The sequence below is a fragment of the Magnolia sinica genome, chromosome 16 (assembly GCF_029962835.1).
Source record: "Magnolia sinica isolate HGM2019 chromosome 16, MsV1, whole genome shotgun sequence".
Lineage (NCBI taxonomy): Eukaryota > Viridiplantae > Streptophyta > Magnoliopsida > Magnoliales > Magnoliaceae > Magnolia > Magnolia sinica.
Genome location: NC_080588.1, coordinates 13,150,401 through 13,167,281, shown reverse-complemented (window position 1 = coordinate 13,167,281; position 16,881 = coordinate 13,150,401). Strand labels below are relative to the sequence as shown.

General features: G+C 41.0%; 1 protein-coding gene across 5 annotated transcripts in view; it reads left to right on the top strand.

Annotated features, from left to right (window-relative positions):
* Positions 1–16,881, top strand: part of LOC131229680 (putative methylesterase 11, chloroplastic) — a 69,846-nt gene that overhangs the window by 11,065 nt on the left and 41,900 nt on the right. For 2 of the 5 annotated variants that reach the window (XM_058225664.1, XM_058225662.1), the window contains exons 2-4: positions 13,436–13,489; positions 14,051–14,287; positions 16,440–16,583. In XM_058225664.1, coding sequence (XP_058081647.1) covers positions 13,436–13,489; positions 14,051–14,287; positions 16,440–16,583 — 435 coding nt within the window. Of the gene's footprint in view, positions 1–13,435; positions 13,490–14,050; positions 14,288–16,439; positions 16,584–16,733; positions 16,836–16,881 lie in introns of all 5 variants that reach the window. The other 3 variants (XM_058225665.1, XM_058225666.1, XM_058225663.1) reach the window with 3 other exon arrangements.

The following is a 16,881-nucleotide window of genomic DNA, read 5'->3' as shown; positions in this document are numbered from 1 at the left end:
GACTACGTCTTAACTTTTGAGAAGACAGGAACAAAGTTGGTAGGGTATGTGGATTCCGATTATGCAGGCAGTATAGATTCCAGGAAGTCTACTTCAGGATACTCGTTTGTACTATCTGTTGGAGCAATTAGTTGGATGTCGAAGCTTCAGTCCGTTGTGGCTCTTTCCACGACCGAAGCAGAATATATGGCAGTGACGGAAGCGTTTAAAGGTGTTTGGCTCAGAGGCATGATAAATCAGTTGGGACTTCAGCAGGAGGCTGTGCCGGTTAACTGTGATAGCAAGAGCGCTATCAATTTGGCTAAAAATTTTATTTATCACTCACGTACTAAACACATTGATGTTCGTCACCACTTTATTCGACAGGTGCTTGAGGAAGGTGGCGTAACTCTGGAGAAGATTCACACTAGCATGAATCCAGCAGACATGCTCACCAAGGTCGTTCAGACAGAGAAGTTCAAGTTCTGTGCAACTTCTCTAGGCTTGGCGATGGCGTAAAAGAAGGACAGAGTGAGCATGAGAAGCGTTGATTGAAGCTATGATGCGATGCAGAGGTAAGAGAAGATGTCAAGCAGCTACACGGTTGAAGACATGGTGGAGATTGTTGTCAGAACAATGTCTTCAATCTGACATTGTTTTTTGGGTCTCTCGACCTGTTGGAGCCTGGCTCAACTGATCGAGGGAGTTGCTCGACTAGTCGAGGCACGCTCGACTCAAAGTCCAGCGAGCACATGTTTTGGGTGTCTGTGATGCTCGACCAGTTGAGGGTCAGGCTCGACCAGTCGAGGCTCTCATTCGACTAGTCGAGGTTACGCAGATCCTGCGCGGACTGCGTAAATTTGAGGCGGTTTCCGGACTTTTCTGGACTAGGTGTGTAAGTAGAGTTTCCTAAACTATAAATAGGGGTCCCTAGGGCTATTCTAACATATTCTAAAGCTTTCTAAAAGTTTTCCAAGGGTTCCTAAAGGGTTTTAGAGTTATCAAAGGGTGTAGTAAGGGTGAGATTCGAGGTTGTTCGAATCGGGTAAGTCCTCTCTTGTAATTTTTATTTCATAGTGGATTTCTGTCGCTTTGTGCCGTGGTTTTTTCCCACAAGGGTTTTTTTCCACGTTAAATCTGTGTTCTCTTGTGATTGTTGACATTATTAAATTGCTATCCTAGATCTTGATCTGTGTGATTCCGCAATACAAATACCCAACAACGATCAGACACAAGGGCAACTGTTTTATCTCAACCAAAGTGACCTGCCATCCCTCCAGCATGCAGCTCCCAATCTAGAAAATCGCGGAGGGATGTTCGTGGGATACAGATTTGTCCCCTCTAAAAAGATATTCATCTGTAAGGACAAACACCGCACTCCTCGAGGGCGGGTCATTAGACAATGACGCACAAATGATCCCAAAATCAGGATAGTTTGAGTACTCACCCTTGAGTTGCTCAAAACCTGTAACTTCAATACTCATGGACTGCAGTGTCATGGAATGATGACTTAAGAACAAACGTGTACTCTTGAAGAAATTGTGCCCACTTGGCATACCTAGGGCTCAACTTCTTTTGAGAGCTCAAATATTTCAAGGCCTCATGATCAGAGAACATGATGAATTCTTGCGATAATAAATAATGCCGCCAATGGCGCAATGATTGCACAGCCGCATAGAACTCCTTGTCATAAGTGGAGTAGAGCTGTTTAGCCTCGTTCAAATTTTCACTGAAAAAAGCCACATGATGTCCCTCTTAGCTTAACACTCCGCCTATGGCAATTCCTGACGTGTCACACGCTACTTCAAAGGCTTTGGTAAAGTCAGGTAGACGCATTACTGATGCTTCCGTCATCTTCTTTTTAATTTCCGAGAAAGCTCGTCCCGTGACTTTAGTCCATTGAAACTCCCATTTTCGTATGCAATCTATGATGAGAGCCATAATTGAGCTAAATCCATGGATAAACCGCTGATAGAACATAGGTAGGCTGTGAAAGCTTCGCACGTCGTGTATGGTATGCGGCTCAGGCCAATTGACAATGGCCTTGACTTTCTCAGGGTCTGCAGACATACCCTCTGATAATATAATGAACACCAGGAAGATAACAATGAGGTTAAGAAGGAACACTTCTTGAGGTTCGCATAGAGCTTTTCTACGCGTAAGGCGTTGCAGACCTGCCTCAAGTGCTCGATGTGTTGGCTATGGGACGTACTATAGATGAAGATATCATCAAAGTACACGACTAAGAACTTGCCCATAAAGGGTCGCAACACCTGGGTCATCACCCTCATAAATGTACTTGGGGCATTGGTTAACCCGAAGGGCATAACCAGCGACTCATACAGCCCGTCTTTCGTCTTTAAGGCAGTTTTCCATTCATTCCCCGGGCGAACACAAATTTGGTGATAACCACTCTTGAGGTCAATTTTCGAAAAGATAGTAGAGGTGGCCATCATGTCAAGCATGTCTTCAAGCCTTGGGATGGGAAGCCGATACTTGACAATGATCTTGTTTATGGCTCTATTATCAACACACATGCGCCACGTGCCATCTTTCTTGGGCAAAAGAAGGGCGGGTACGGCGTACGGGCTCAGACTCTCACGAATGAATCCTTTTTGAAGCAATTCATCCACCCGCCTCTTCAACTCGACATGCTCGGTGGGGTTCATTCTATAGTGAGGGAGCTTTGGTAGGGTCTGCCCTGGGACGAGATCTATCGCATGTTGAATGTCTCGGATCGGTGGAAGCTCGTCTGGAAGGTCCTCAGGGAAGACATCTCGAAACTCCTCTAGGATCGGATGAGCCTCCTGGGGTATCACCATAGCAACCTTAGGCCTACTCTCCTTAGCCAGTAGGCCATATACCATAGTCCTTGCCTTAGTCTCTCTCTTAAACTCCTTAACATCTATGATGTGGAGAGACTTCGATTGAGGCGCCCTTTGACTCTTAGGACCGCTTGGGGACGCAACATCTTTCGCTCCTGTTGACGATTTGGGAGGGAGCGGGCTCAAGACAAGCTTCTTTCCTTTATGCTTAAATACAGAATTATTTGTATGTCTGAATATTGTGACATCTTTGTCACAGAGCCATGACCTTCCCAAGATGATATGACCAACGTCCATCGTGACCACATCACACCACAACTTATCTTTGTATGGTCTAAACTCAATCGGAACAAGGCATTGCTGGGTCACAGGGAGGGATGTCACATCCATCCAATAAACTCTGTATGGGTTGGGGTGAGGGACTGACTTCAACCCCAAGCGACTTAAAAGTAACTGCGGAAACTACATTCTCACAGCTCCCGCTGTCTATGATCACTTTGTAGCTCTTTTCTCCACGCTTGGCGTAAGTGTGGAAAATGGTGGTTCTGCACCAATCTTCGCTTTCCTTCATTTGGATCAAGGCACACCTCACAAGCATCACTAGCCGGGTCAAGGGAGCGGATAATGATCTCCTCATCACCCTGGTCACCATCAACTTTATTTGCCACTTCTTTTGTGGGTGTTCAGAAACAAAGGCAATGCGCCCATCCTTATTTGAACACTCGGCAGTGATGTGACCCATGCCACCACAACAGTATCACTGCCCTGGCATCGCTAGCCTAGTACTTGGTCCAGCCATATTATTACTTCGATTTCTGTTGACTGGCTGGGTACCAGGTTGAGTTTTGGGTTGAATTTCGACCTGGGGTCTCGATCCCTGCGGAGCTACTCTAGGCATAGTAGGTCAAAAATCAATCCCCCTCACATTGGACTGGCGCACACAGTGCTCCAGTTCCTGCACCACCTGGTAAGCATGTTTCAGACTGGTGTCCATGTGAAGTGCGAACTCCCGCTGAAGCTCGAGTCTGAGGCCCATACGAAAACGGGAGAGAACCACAGCAGAGTCCTTATCCACATCGCACCTCATCATATATTCATCGAACTTGGCGATGTATTTTGTCGCCGTCATAGATCCTTTGTGCAAACTGTGTCATTGATCCAACAACCTCTGCTTGTAAGAAAGGGGAGCATACTTCTCTCGCAACAACTCTTTCATCTCAATCCAAAAGAGAATTGACCCCTCTCCAGGTCGCTCACGGTGACACTACACATTTCTCCAATATAGTTTTACTTGGCCCACCAATTTCATCTTGGCGAACCCGACTCATCGTGGGTCTGGCAGACCTTGCCACTCAAAGAAGCGATCCATGTCTGCTAACCAATCGGAAAAAACTTTGGGGTCCAATCTCCCATCAAAACTGGGGGCATCAATCTTGATGCCCTTCATGACCCTAGAAACAGGGTCCTCATGCTCATGATATCTTTGGGGGTGCTGATGACGCACCCCATCATGGCCCTCCCATTGGGCGAGAATAACAGGATCATGATTATGTGTGGGTGGTAATGGATATACCCCATCGTGTCTATTGCGAGGCCGACGGGCCTGGCCTACGCCCAAACCATCGCTAGGCGGGCCAGGGCCTAAAACTTGGGACTGATCAACAACCCCGGTGTCGGGGGTCGCCTGGGCTCCACCTACAGTGGCGGTTGGAATACCAGCCTCTAGATGCACAACTCTCTTCTAGACGCGTGAACCTACCATTTTGATGCGCAAACTGCTACGCGATATGATCCCTCATGGTTTGAAATTGTTGATCTATTCTCTTAGTTAGGCCCTCCATAGCCTTGGCAAATTGATCGGAGTCTATGGTGTAATGAAGACCAAATCCACGACTGGTGCGCGTGGGCATACACTAGGAATGTCAAGTGAATGGTCCTAGATCTATGTGCGAGAAATGGTAAAAACAATGATACCAATGCAACGCAACTACCTTATATGGCCTAGATCTATATGGGAACTTAACAAAACCTAGAAAAAGGGTTGACTAAACTCAACAAAATATGTCCCCTTCGCAGAACCGGTCACGCGGGTCGAGCTGGAAGAGACTGAACATGCATAAATTGCTGCTTAAAATCTTGTTGTTCATTTTTTTTTTAAAATTTTATTTTATATAGTATTAATGACTGAATATCTTGAGATTAAAGAGATTAAAATCACCAATTGAGGCTTGATACTCACTTATTGAAATCTTCACGATCGTTTATAGGATTCATTGATATCAAGTATAGACATCTAGCTTGTGTACCACTTGAAACCTAAATGATTTTTTAAAATTTAGGTAAAGGGTTTCTATAGAAAATTTTCACCACAAAGACGGATTGACAATAAACTGACTTACACTAAAACTGAGCTCTGACACCAAATTTGATGTAGGGACATGTGATGACCTAATCCTAGATGCATGTATAATCATGTTAAAGAATGTTCAAATAAATATATCAATTAAGTAACTGTTTCCAGTCAGAGGGATTAGGTAAATTTTAAAACAAAGATGAGGTCATTTCGTCAAGATCACGCCCCTAAACATAAAATCGCGTAAACAGTAAAAATGGAGGACTTAGGGATATGAGGATATCCAAGATCTAGCATAAGTCAGTCCACAGTCAAGTTTAGATCTGATTCTACTGACTAACACCATCTCTCTTTTCCGTTCAAACTAGAAAGGGGATATCCAGAGAAGAACGAAAGGGGTAAAGAATGAAAGGTTCGAGATGAAGAAAGTACAGGTCCTTTTGTCGTCAAAGAAAAAGAGGATGATTCTTACTTTTTCTTGCACCTTGAAGATCTAGAAAGAAGGAAACTTGAAATCGGGGTGGAATCCTCAACACCCAAGGGCCAATCCTGAAACCCTAATATCTTGAATAAAGAGGAAGAAAAGAGACGAATTTCTATTCATTCAATAATAATCAAAACAGGGTTTCTCACAACGCATACATAAGCAATGGAAAAAGTAAAAGTGCACTAAAGCCCTTGAAAATAAGAAAAATAACCAAAAAAAAGCGAAAAATAACGAAAGTGTAATAGAGCCCCTGAAATAGGAAAAAGAACAAAAACGCCTAAAACTAAAACACTCGTGTGGTAGGGTGTGAAATCCGACTTATGGATTTATGGTCAGGGTGTGGTCATGTCGCTCCTACACTCGTAGCGCGTTAAAAAATGGGTCCGATGGACCCAATGTCCATCCACATCAACTCATCCGCTCCGGTACGCTGTCGGTGATGCCTCCACCTCTGGTACACTCTAAAGGGTGCACCAATGATGTCCGCATCAAGATAGGTAAGGGAAAGATGGGTTTAAGAGAAGATGACGGCTTAGGATGGGAGAATTGAAGAACCTGAAGAAAATGGCTTGGAGGGGAAAAGAGATGGTGATCTGGGGATAGATTGGAGACCTCGTACCTCCGTTGATGAAGATTAGCTTCACATCAATCTCCATTCCAAATTACATGGAAATATCTTCAAATTTCATAAAGATAGGAAGAAGAAAGCAAAAGCTTTTTCTCTCTTTCTTTTTTATTTTAAACCAAAAAAGTCACAAGATCCAATGAGGGAGAGGGTCACACGCCCACCCTCTTTTATAGCTCCGAGAAAGTTAAAAAAATTACAATAAACACCCTGTTTTGTGAATTTTGACAAAAATAGCCTTCGTTGAACTAAAATCAACTAAAAATACTCATAATGGTTTCCATACATAATATAAACAAAACTAAATCTTATAAGCTGATAAAATCTAAGAAAAACTAGTGTGGACGATCCACGATCAATGGCCCGATCAGATGATCCAACGGCCCGATCGTCACGTCCCTCCAATCCAACAGTCTGGATCACTCCACAAAGCAGCCCATGTGCATATTCCTAGTGTGGGGTCTTACAGATGCTCGCACATGCACATGGGGTCTTTAGCACGATCACGGGTACTTGCCTAGCCACATGGAAATAGGTGTGGCCTGCCGCCTCCTATGATACGTATGCAAATGTGTATGTGAAGGGATGCCATTATCAATTACCATAAGGGCTCGTTTGGGAGCTTATATTTGGAATGCATTGGAATCCAAATCACAAATCAATGTGATTTTGAATCCTCAGTTGTGTTGGACAGCTTGTATTTGGAATGCATTAGTGTCCAAAAATAGGAATGCATTGAAATTCTGTATTATATTTGTAGGAATTTGAATTTGATTACAAAATCAACTTTAATACCCTGAATTAGTGTACATATTTGATATTTGACTGAATGATTGTAATAAGCCCATTGAAATATATACTTTGGCCAAAAAATGATGAAATTTTGAGCCTTGGGTGGCCCATTAACATAGGATCACAAACGAGCGACTTACCAATGTTTTTTAACCATCGATTTACATGGCCAATGTTTGGACCGTTCGGATAATTCTGTTCATGTAATTCTAGTGATACCTCTAATTTGATTGTTTTTGGGTATCATCAGCATGCCACGTGTACAATGGATTAGTAGCCTAGCGACACCTTGTTGCATGTGAGACTCTCTTGCCTTTAAAAAGGAGCCAAAAAGGGCATTTGATTCTGAATCAGTGCAAAAAAAAAAAGAGTAGTTTGAAAATACACAAAAACTGTGTATTTCAAATACCTTTGAATCCATGTTATGAGATGACTTTTGGATGCCGAAAGCACTCAAATACACTCAAATCTATGCTGCCAAATGATCCCTAAAAGTTGCAATTCTTTTGAAAATACACCAAAAAGGTTTTTATTTATTTATTTATTTATTTATTTATTTTAAAAGGTGAAATGACAAAATCACTTACATCGTGGGATTTGAACTTACGGGTGCTTTGAGAGTCTTGATGATGAAACCAAGTGGATGGAGATAGAGCTAGGCATCGGACCGAGTCGGATCGGATTCGGTACAACTCGATTCGGTCCGAAATGTAGCTGCCCTGATCCGAACCCGATCCGATTCGGGACCGAGTCCGGGACACAGGATTCGAACCGATCCGATCCGGGACCGAGTCCGGGACACAGGATTCGAACCGATCCAACACAAGGTTGGCCTGACCCGAACCGAGTCCGACTCGGTCAGGGAAGCCAAGTCGGATCGGGTTGGGTACGATTCGGATCGGCTTTTTTGAACGGTGAAAATCATTATCCTCGCTGCTATTTTCAGTGTGGTCCATTTGAGCTTTAGATATGATTCGTTTGTTGTTCCAAATGCTCTAAAATGATCACGAAAATGGACGGTATGGATATAATAAATACTTTATTGTGGGGCCCATGTGATGTTAATCTCAAATGCAGAAACTGGATTGGCAACTCCCCTTGCCACAGGGCTGGTGGTTGGTGCTCTGTGGGACCCACCATGATGTGTGTTTTTAATCTATTCCATTCATCCATTTTTAAAGATCATTTTAGCACTTGACCCAAAATATGAGAGGGATATAAATCTCAGGTGGACCACACCACAGGAAAACAATAGTGATTGGATATCCACAATTAAAATCCTCCTAATGCCCAATGTACTATTTATTTGAAATCCAATCTGTTGATTACATCATAAAGGTCTAGATGGATGGAAAAAATAAAAAATAGATTGATCCAAAACTTTTATGGCACCCAAAAGTTTTTTACTGGTCAACGCTCATTCAACATTGTTTCCTGTAATGTGTTCCACTTGAGATATGGATAAACCTCATTTTTTGTCTCACACCGTAAAATGACTTGGAAAAATAGGTGGACGACATGGATGAAACACATACATCATTTTGGGGCCCACAGACCACCAACCACTCCCATTTGAGCTGTTCGTACAACTCGGAACTCGAGGCGCTACTGGCTACAACTGCATTTACGTGTACAGCACGACGTGCAGCATGCCGTGCACGAAAGTGCCTACATGGCTGGTTTATGTCAGCAAGTTCTGTGGGTCTGATCATGGAACATGTGTTATATCCAAATCGTCCATCCATTTGACGAGCTAGTTTTAAGGCTTGAGACGAAAAATAAGATAGATCTAACCATTAGGTGGACCACACTGAAAAAAGCAGTGGGGATTGAACGTCTACCATTGAAAGCCTTTTTGGGGTCACAAGCCTCACAGAAGTTTTGGATCAATTTGAAATTTATTTTGCCTCTTAATTAAGGTCTTTGTGACCTTATGAATAGATTGGATGGAAAATAAACATTATGGTGGGCCCTACAAATTGTTTAGCGGTGAAAATCATTATCTCCGCTGCTGTTTGTGGTGTAGTCCACATGATCTTTGGATATTTTTTTTTTTTTTGGATAATGTTCTAAAATGATCTCTAAAAATAGATGAACGGTGTAGATTTAATAAATACATCACTATGGGGCCCATTTAACTTTGATCTCCTTTGAACCGTTCGTACAACTCGGCGCTCGAGGGAGCATCAGTGCTCGTCTTCGCCCGACATGCACCTCCAGCTATACCTCTAGCCTAGATTACCCATCCTATCCTACAGTAGCTATATAACTGTGTATATGGTACACTAGCGAACCTCTTCTTATTATAGTAACTAAACTTTGTTGGGGCCCACCGTGAATGCATGTGGTTTATCCACGCCGTCCATTCGGTTTTCCAGATCATTTCAGTGGTTGAACCCAATATTGATGCATATCCAAAGCTCTAATTAGACCATACCATAATAAAAATTAGAATTATTGATAAGAACCACCCCGGATCGGGACGGTCCGGATCCATCCGGATCGGGTTTTCGGATCGGATCGGTCCGGATTGACCACAACCCGATCTCGATCCGAAAAAATATCGGATCTAAATGGCCCTACCCGATCCGCACCGATCCAGGCCGTCGGTTCGGTTCGGAACGGGTCGGATGGGGTCTGATCAGGTCGGATCCACCGGATTGGGTAAGATATGTCCAGCTCTAGATGGAGACCTACCCATTCACACATTCTCCACAGGCACTTGCTTTCCACTTGGTAATGGGAGGTATCTAGAACACGAGTTGTCTTGTGAACTAGGGGAGGTTCAAAAGTCATGGGGAGGAGAAATAATAAGAAAAAAGCTCATGGATCAAGCATTGTTGGGCACGTGGCTTTGGCAATTTGGGGAAAGAGGATGATGTTTATGGAAGCAAGTTATTTCTTGTAAATATGGCTTGTAGGAGGGAGGGTGCTTTAGTTTGGTGTCTGCTTAATGCAGGGATTTGTGGATATGAGAAGTGGTGTTAAGAGGGAATCTCCCTTCTCCAAAAGGGATAAATCCGCAAAGTTAGGATTTCCCGCATTCTTTGACTGGGAGAAAGGAGCTTCCAGTGGTACAATGTTTCTTGATGGTGGGAGGCAAGGTAATTTGGACGCCTTGTTTTTGTAGGAATCCTTGAGACGAAGACATTAGAGTTCATCGGCCCGTAGGAGTGTCTTCGAAGTTTGATTCTCTTGATGAATATTGGTAAAAGCATGACGATAGTGTCTAGATACTTCTGGGAACTTTGGTGGTGAAAACTTTCTTTGACTTCCTGCCAATGGATGAAGGCAACTATGTGAGGGCCTCTTAACATTCTAAATATTATTTGAAACAAGTCACTAGAACCGCTATCTAAAATCTTTGTCTCACTGCCCTAATTTGGTCATACTCATTTCAAGACCTATCGAGAAATCCTTGCGTTCGGATGGTTAATAGTGAAAGACAAGGATTTGACAATGGACAAGTTGAGGACGAAAGAGGTGATGACCATGGATGGATACATTATGTGTCCAAAGAAGGAAGAATTAATAAATCATTGTCTTTTCACTGTGATATTCCGTTTGAGATTTGGAGGAGCTTTTTTGAGCTATTCAGTTAAATGTTGGTAGTAGGTAGTGTTTTAAATATTGACGATATCGTCCGATATATCCCACGATATATCTTGTATCCCACTAGTGCAATACGAAACACACAAGTAGTGCGATATATCCCACGTGTTCGATCTGATGAGTATTTTCGAATTTTGATTCTTTTATTTTTTATAAATCATGTTAAATTAGTGTCAAATTGTTACAAATCATGAAAAATCATGGATTGGGAGATTCAATTTTGAGATTTGGAGGAGATGCGCCAAGTTGCGGAAAATTTGAAAAAAATAAAAAATTTCCAATTTCTTGCAAATCATTTGCAATCTGTGTCCAAATATCAAATCAAACATGTATGTAACCTAATCTAGTGATTCTTCTTTTGCTTTTGAATCTATTGCTTGTGTTTCCACACGTCTTCTTATATTTATAAATTATATGAATAGACATTGAATATACTTGCATCAATTTAGTTAGACAACGCATATAGATTAGGCCCCCATACAAAGAAAATCTATTGTGTGTACTTGTTTTTTTTATAATGTTTTGATTTATAAGTGTGTATTGATGTCTTTTTTAATAGTCACCGAAGTTTCATTGAAAAATTCAAGCAATTTCCCAATGTTTCCAACAACAACGATAAATTATACGATACAACCGATATATCCCATGTGATAACCGATATGTATCCGTATCTCAAGAATGCGATATGTAAGGCGATATCGATATTTCAAACACTGGTAGTAGGGATGCCAGGGATGACTCCAAAGCTGCTTGAATCATGGAATTAGGGCATGGTAAAACAGGTTGCACTTTGTGGAGACTTGTTGGTGGGTTTAGACTATTTGGTGGGATTTTAACAATGGGACCTTTGTGAACAAATTGGAAGAGCAATTAGGATCTCTACAAGAAGTCTTTAGAAAAGAACAAAAAAGGTCTAAGGGCCTGTTTGGTTACCCAAAATGTTTGATTCGAAGAGCCCTACTCGGATAGTGGCACATGTCGCTGGTTTGTCAATCACAATTGGCACCAATTCCAATAAAAACAAATACAAGTTTGTCCAAAATAGTAGCCGTGACCTCGTATAAATTTGGATAAAAAGTTGGTTTTAGCCTATTTTTGCCTATATTTCATAAGGTGCTCATATGAGTAACTATCTTTTGTAAACATGCATGGCACATGTGCACGTGCCAATGTGCCATAAGTTGGAGAGCGTCCGTCATCAAACACCCCCTATGTGCCACATCCCTCCATCTAGCACCCAATGGGTGCCACATGTGCCAATACCCAGGTGTACATGTTGTAAATAATATATGTTGATGTTCATCTTCAAGCATCCCACACCTGCCACTGTGCGTCTTTGAGCATCCCACATGTGCTACACATGACCATCAATCTTCAAGTGCCCCGCATTGTCCACTTGTGCCAATGTGCCAAGTGTTTGAAAAAACCACGTATTATTGTCCATCTGTCCTTATCCCTGGTGTCTGACAAAAATCAATCGATATGACAGAATAATCTATCAATACAAGCCATCCCGATAGGCCATAGCTGTACAAGCTATGTCTAAAATAGTCTAATCTTAACTGAACTGTAATGGTAACCAAATGGGCCATTGTGTTGTTTAACCTATGTGGTACATGTGCCACTCATATGTACAAAAAAAAGCTACTCAATTGATTATCTTATGGAAGGTGACTAACATCAACTTTTTATCCAGATTGCCTCATATAAAGTAATGACTACATTTTAGACAACAGTGTCTTTGCTTCCATTGGAATTTGTGCCAATGCTGATTGATAGACCATGGACATGTGCCCTATCTGGACAAGATTGTTCGAATAGAACTTTTTCGGAAACCAAACTGACCTAATAGTTTTTATGGGATATGGGAGAAGATTTTGGGTGTCAACGGGTCATGGACTTTAGTCCTTTTGGACTGGGATGATCTCTTGTCATCCTTGCTTTCCTTTTTTGTGTTCCAACCCTCTTTGCCATTCAATAAAAGAAAAGGATTTGGGAATTTTTGTTTCCTTTCAGAAAAGAAAAATAAATTTCATTGCCAAAGAAGAATTTAAAAAATAATCAATGGATGCAGATCAATGTGGAATTTTCATTCTTTCATGGTAGAATAGATTTGAAAAATTATTTCCTTCACTTCCTCTATGGACAATAAATGCTTGGATCGTACAAAAGCATGGGGTATCTAAGTTGGATACTAGGATACTCAGATAAGGTTAAAGGATTCCCCTTCCTAGAGACTTGGAATCTGAAACTACCATTATTTTGAATTCTAGATCTCTTAGTTGTTTAACATCTATAGAATTGTACCAATTGGGCGGCAAATTAAACTTTTGCTTGGAAGGCATTCTGATTTTTGGGAGCTATTAAATCTTTTTTTTTTTGAAGTGCTTCAGCATGTTTAAATTTATGAGCAACAATGATTCTTTGTCGTACCTTTATACTGAGAACTTAGATTTGGAGGGTTTGCTGAACCTGATATTTGCTGTGGTCAATGCATACACCTGTAGTCTGGTAATAAGTCTCCAATGCTAGCTTCATATTGTATGGCTCTGTTGCAAGGACCGAGGAGTCTACTTATCCCAGTTTGTGATGAAAAGGGTGCTGGATGTTTGCTGAGAGAGTATCCTATGGTACCAAACCCTAGTATGCTCAGCTGATATCAATTTGGACTTATTCGGTTTTCCTATTCTGTATCTGACCATATGAAACTTGATATCCGATTGCATTAATGCTGTGAATTGCCACTGATTTTTGCCCAGCAGCTTGAGTCTTACTTTTGCCCAACGGAATGGTTGCAGCAGGGGCCTTTGCTGTGGGTATGAATATGTATTTAGGCTTGACCCAGTCTATATAGGGCTGAGGTGTGGGAACGTACTTCTACGATAATCATCTCAGTTCTTAATCTGTCAGTTGGGTTATATATGCGTACATATTAAATTTCTTTTCTTGTGTGATAGAACATTTGCAGTATGTTATTGCAGTTCATATAAAATTTTGTTGAACAATCCCTAGTGCCCATCTTTGATATGCCACTGCCCATCTTTGATATGCCATTTGTGTACTGCATTCTCTCTGTTTTTTCCTTCATTCATTTCTAGTTATTTTTTTGCAGGTTAAACAGTGAGCTAACTCATTGCTCATTTTCCTTTTTTGCTTCACCTTGCTTTTGGCTGCATTATAGGAAGAAAGCTTTAGAACATGATTCAATCGTGTTATGGCTAGATGCTATTGCTTATAAGCATTAAAAAATGCTTCAAGAGGGAAGCCTGGGAGTGAATGTATATGCATTTTTTTTAGGAGTTTGCTACCGGCTTTTTTATTAGCTCACCTCCCATCGCTGAAATTTTCATTAATTTTCCATTTACTTCCTGTAACAGGATCTAAAGATTGATGATCTGGAGACCAACCATTTTATTCTTGTCCATGGAGGTGGTTTTGGTGCTTGGTGTTGGTATAAAACCATAGCGCTTCTAGAGGAGGGTGGTTTCAAAGTTGATGCCATAGACCTAACTGGTTCTGGGATTCATTCATTTGATACAAACAGTATTACGAGTCTTTCCCAATATGTAAAGCCACTTACTGATTTCCTCGAAAAGCTCGGAGATGGGCAGAAGGTTCATTCTTTTAATCTTTTCCAAACAAGTCCTTACAACTCCCTTATGCTTTATGAACTACAGATTGCATCTTTAAAAGGCAAATTGGCATGGTTACACACCATGTAAGAATCTACCAATGCACGTTAATAGTCCACTACTAAATTTCATAGGCAAGAGATGGGTATAATGCAGGCCTGATAAATAACTAATTGACAGTTCAACTTCCCAAAATTGAACCCCTTGCTTCCTTTCAAGGAAAGACAAAAGGAACTCCTTGCTTGGTCAAGCATTTGTATTCTGTTCCACATGCCCATTTGGTAAGCTTCATCATTCATTTAAAAAGCTTCTAGAGATTTCTATTTGTTTCAAGTTATAAGATACACGCTAGCTTGAAAATGTTCCAGGTGATATTTCTCCTAGAAATTCTTGTCGATTTGCACAATTGTGCGTGGAACTTCACGTTTGCTATTTCATATGTGTAACGTGAATAAGTTGATCTCTTTCTTGCTCTTTGGACAGTAAACATGTAAAGTCCACAATTCATGTATCTCAATTAGAAAACTCTTTACAGTGTCCATTTTACTACATTCATCTTCCTGCTAACGCATGCCTCCAGTATTCCAAATTAGCAGAGAGAAAATGATCCTTTTTGTATGATAGAGGTAGACATTATTGCTTTCTCCTCTTGTTCTTTTTGTTTGCTTTGGATGTTAAATTGGCCAGGAGCATGTGTGGTTCCTTACTGGTTTTTGTAAATATGCCTTACCATCATCGGCCCAGACTGTTATTGTTGGATGCATATCTTTTGTCCAACTAATTCAAGTTGCATCGGTGAGGATGGAGACTACCAGAACACTTCTTGCAAGTTGCAACCATATGCATGTTTCATCATCATCTAAGCCTTATCCCAACTAATTGGGGTCGGCTACTGGGATCCTGTTCAGCTATTCTACTCTATCAAGGACCATATCCTCTGTTAACCATATGTCCTCAAATCACTTCTTACTATCTCCACCCATGTCATTTTGGGCCCTTGCCCTTTTAGAGCCATCAACTGAACCAACTTACTCCTAACTGATTGCACATGGTCAAACCATCTAACACTACTTTCCCCTTATCTTGTTACCTATTGGTGCTGCTCCTGTGTTCCCTTGTATGTTTTCATTTCTAATTATATCTTTCTTCCTCTTGCCACATATCTATCTCAATGTCTTCATTTCAGCTACGCTTATCCTATGAAAATGTTGTGCCTTGACTGCGCGACATTCTGTCCTATTAAAGCATGGCTGGTCATTTGGCCATTCTATAAAATTTCCTCTTCAGTTTGGTTAGTATGTGGCAACCATATAGAACTCTATAAAGGCACATCTTTTTCATCCACCCAGCTCTCTCTCTGAGAAACATGTCTCTAACTCTCTCTGCTCCCATCAATTTTCAGCCCAAGACATTGTTAAGGGTCACTTTGGGAGGCTTATGAGATTCATATCTGGACATATGTAGTTGTTAGAAAGTAGAGAAGAAAGTGTACAATGCACATGCAAAACTGCAAAAATCAGGACCAGGAAAGGCTTATGAGATTCAAAGCTGAATATATTTTGTCAAACAAAATAATGTATAAAGCACATGAAAAACTGCAAAAAGCAGGACATATCGAGCACATAATTTGTTGATAAAAGCAGACAAGATAATGCACAAGGCACATGAAAAACTGCAAAAAGCAGGACCAAGCAAGCATAAGCAAGGCTACAAAAAGCAGGACCATGACTCTTAATGGTTTGTTCCATAATTGGTCTGTATCAGCTTATGAGATTTGAATCTGAACATAATATGTTGATAAAAAGCAGGCAGAATAATGTACAGAGCACATGCAAAACTGCAAGAAGGTACAAATGTTTCAGGAGCCTCGATGGATTCCAAACATCATTGTAACTGATGCGAAGATGAATTTTGATGTATCATGAAATGTGTTCTTTGGGAATATATCCACTGGTGACACTTTCTGCTGTCTTATTAAATTCTATTAAAACAACAATTTAGTTTAATGTGGAGGACTTCAGAGATCATAGATATCGTCTTTAATTTGAATAAAGAGCTGTGTTGTTGTTGCACTTATTCATAATGTAATTAACTGAAGATCCTTGGAGATTAATCTTGTTAGCTATTTATGCAGGTGATTTTGGTGGGACATGATTTTGGTGGTGCATGCATCTCATATGCTATGGAGGAATTTCCATTTAAGGTTGCAAAAGCTATTTTTATATCTGCAGCGATGCTGACAAGTGGACAGAGTACTCTTGATATGTTTTCTCAGCAGGTTCGCTTCAAACTTCAATATCTGCCAAGATGCTGAAAACGAATGAGGAATTTTATGCTCTAGCTGAACTCTGTGGTTATGATAACCATGGTTACTGATTGTCATAACCTTATATGTGTAGTGTAACTGTAACTATCCATGTTTATCTAGGCTTTGGTTGGTGCATCCATCTTATGTCAGTTTTTTTCCCCGGCTAAATACGCAAGTGATGTGCTCTGGTATTCATTCTCTTTGCATTCTATGCTGTTTGTGGTATGTCCCTTGTTTGCTATTACCTTCTATGCACGTGAATTTCTAA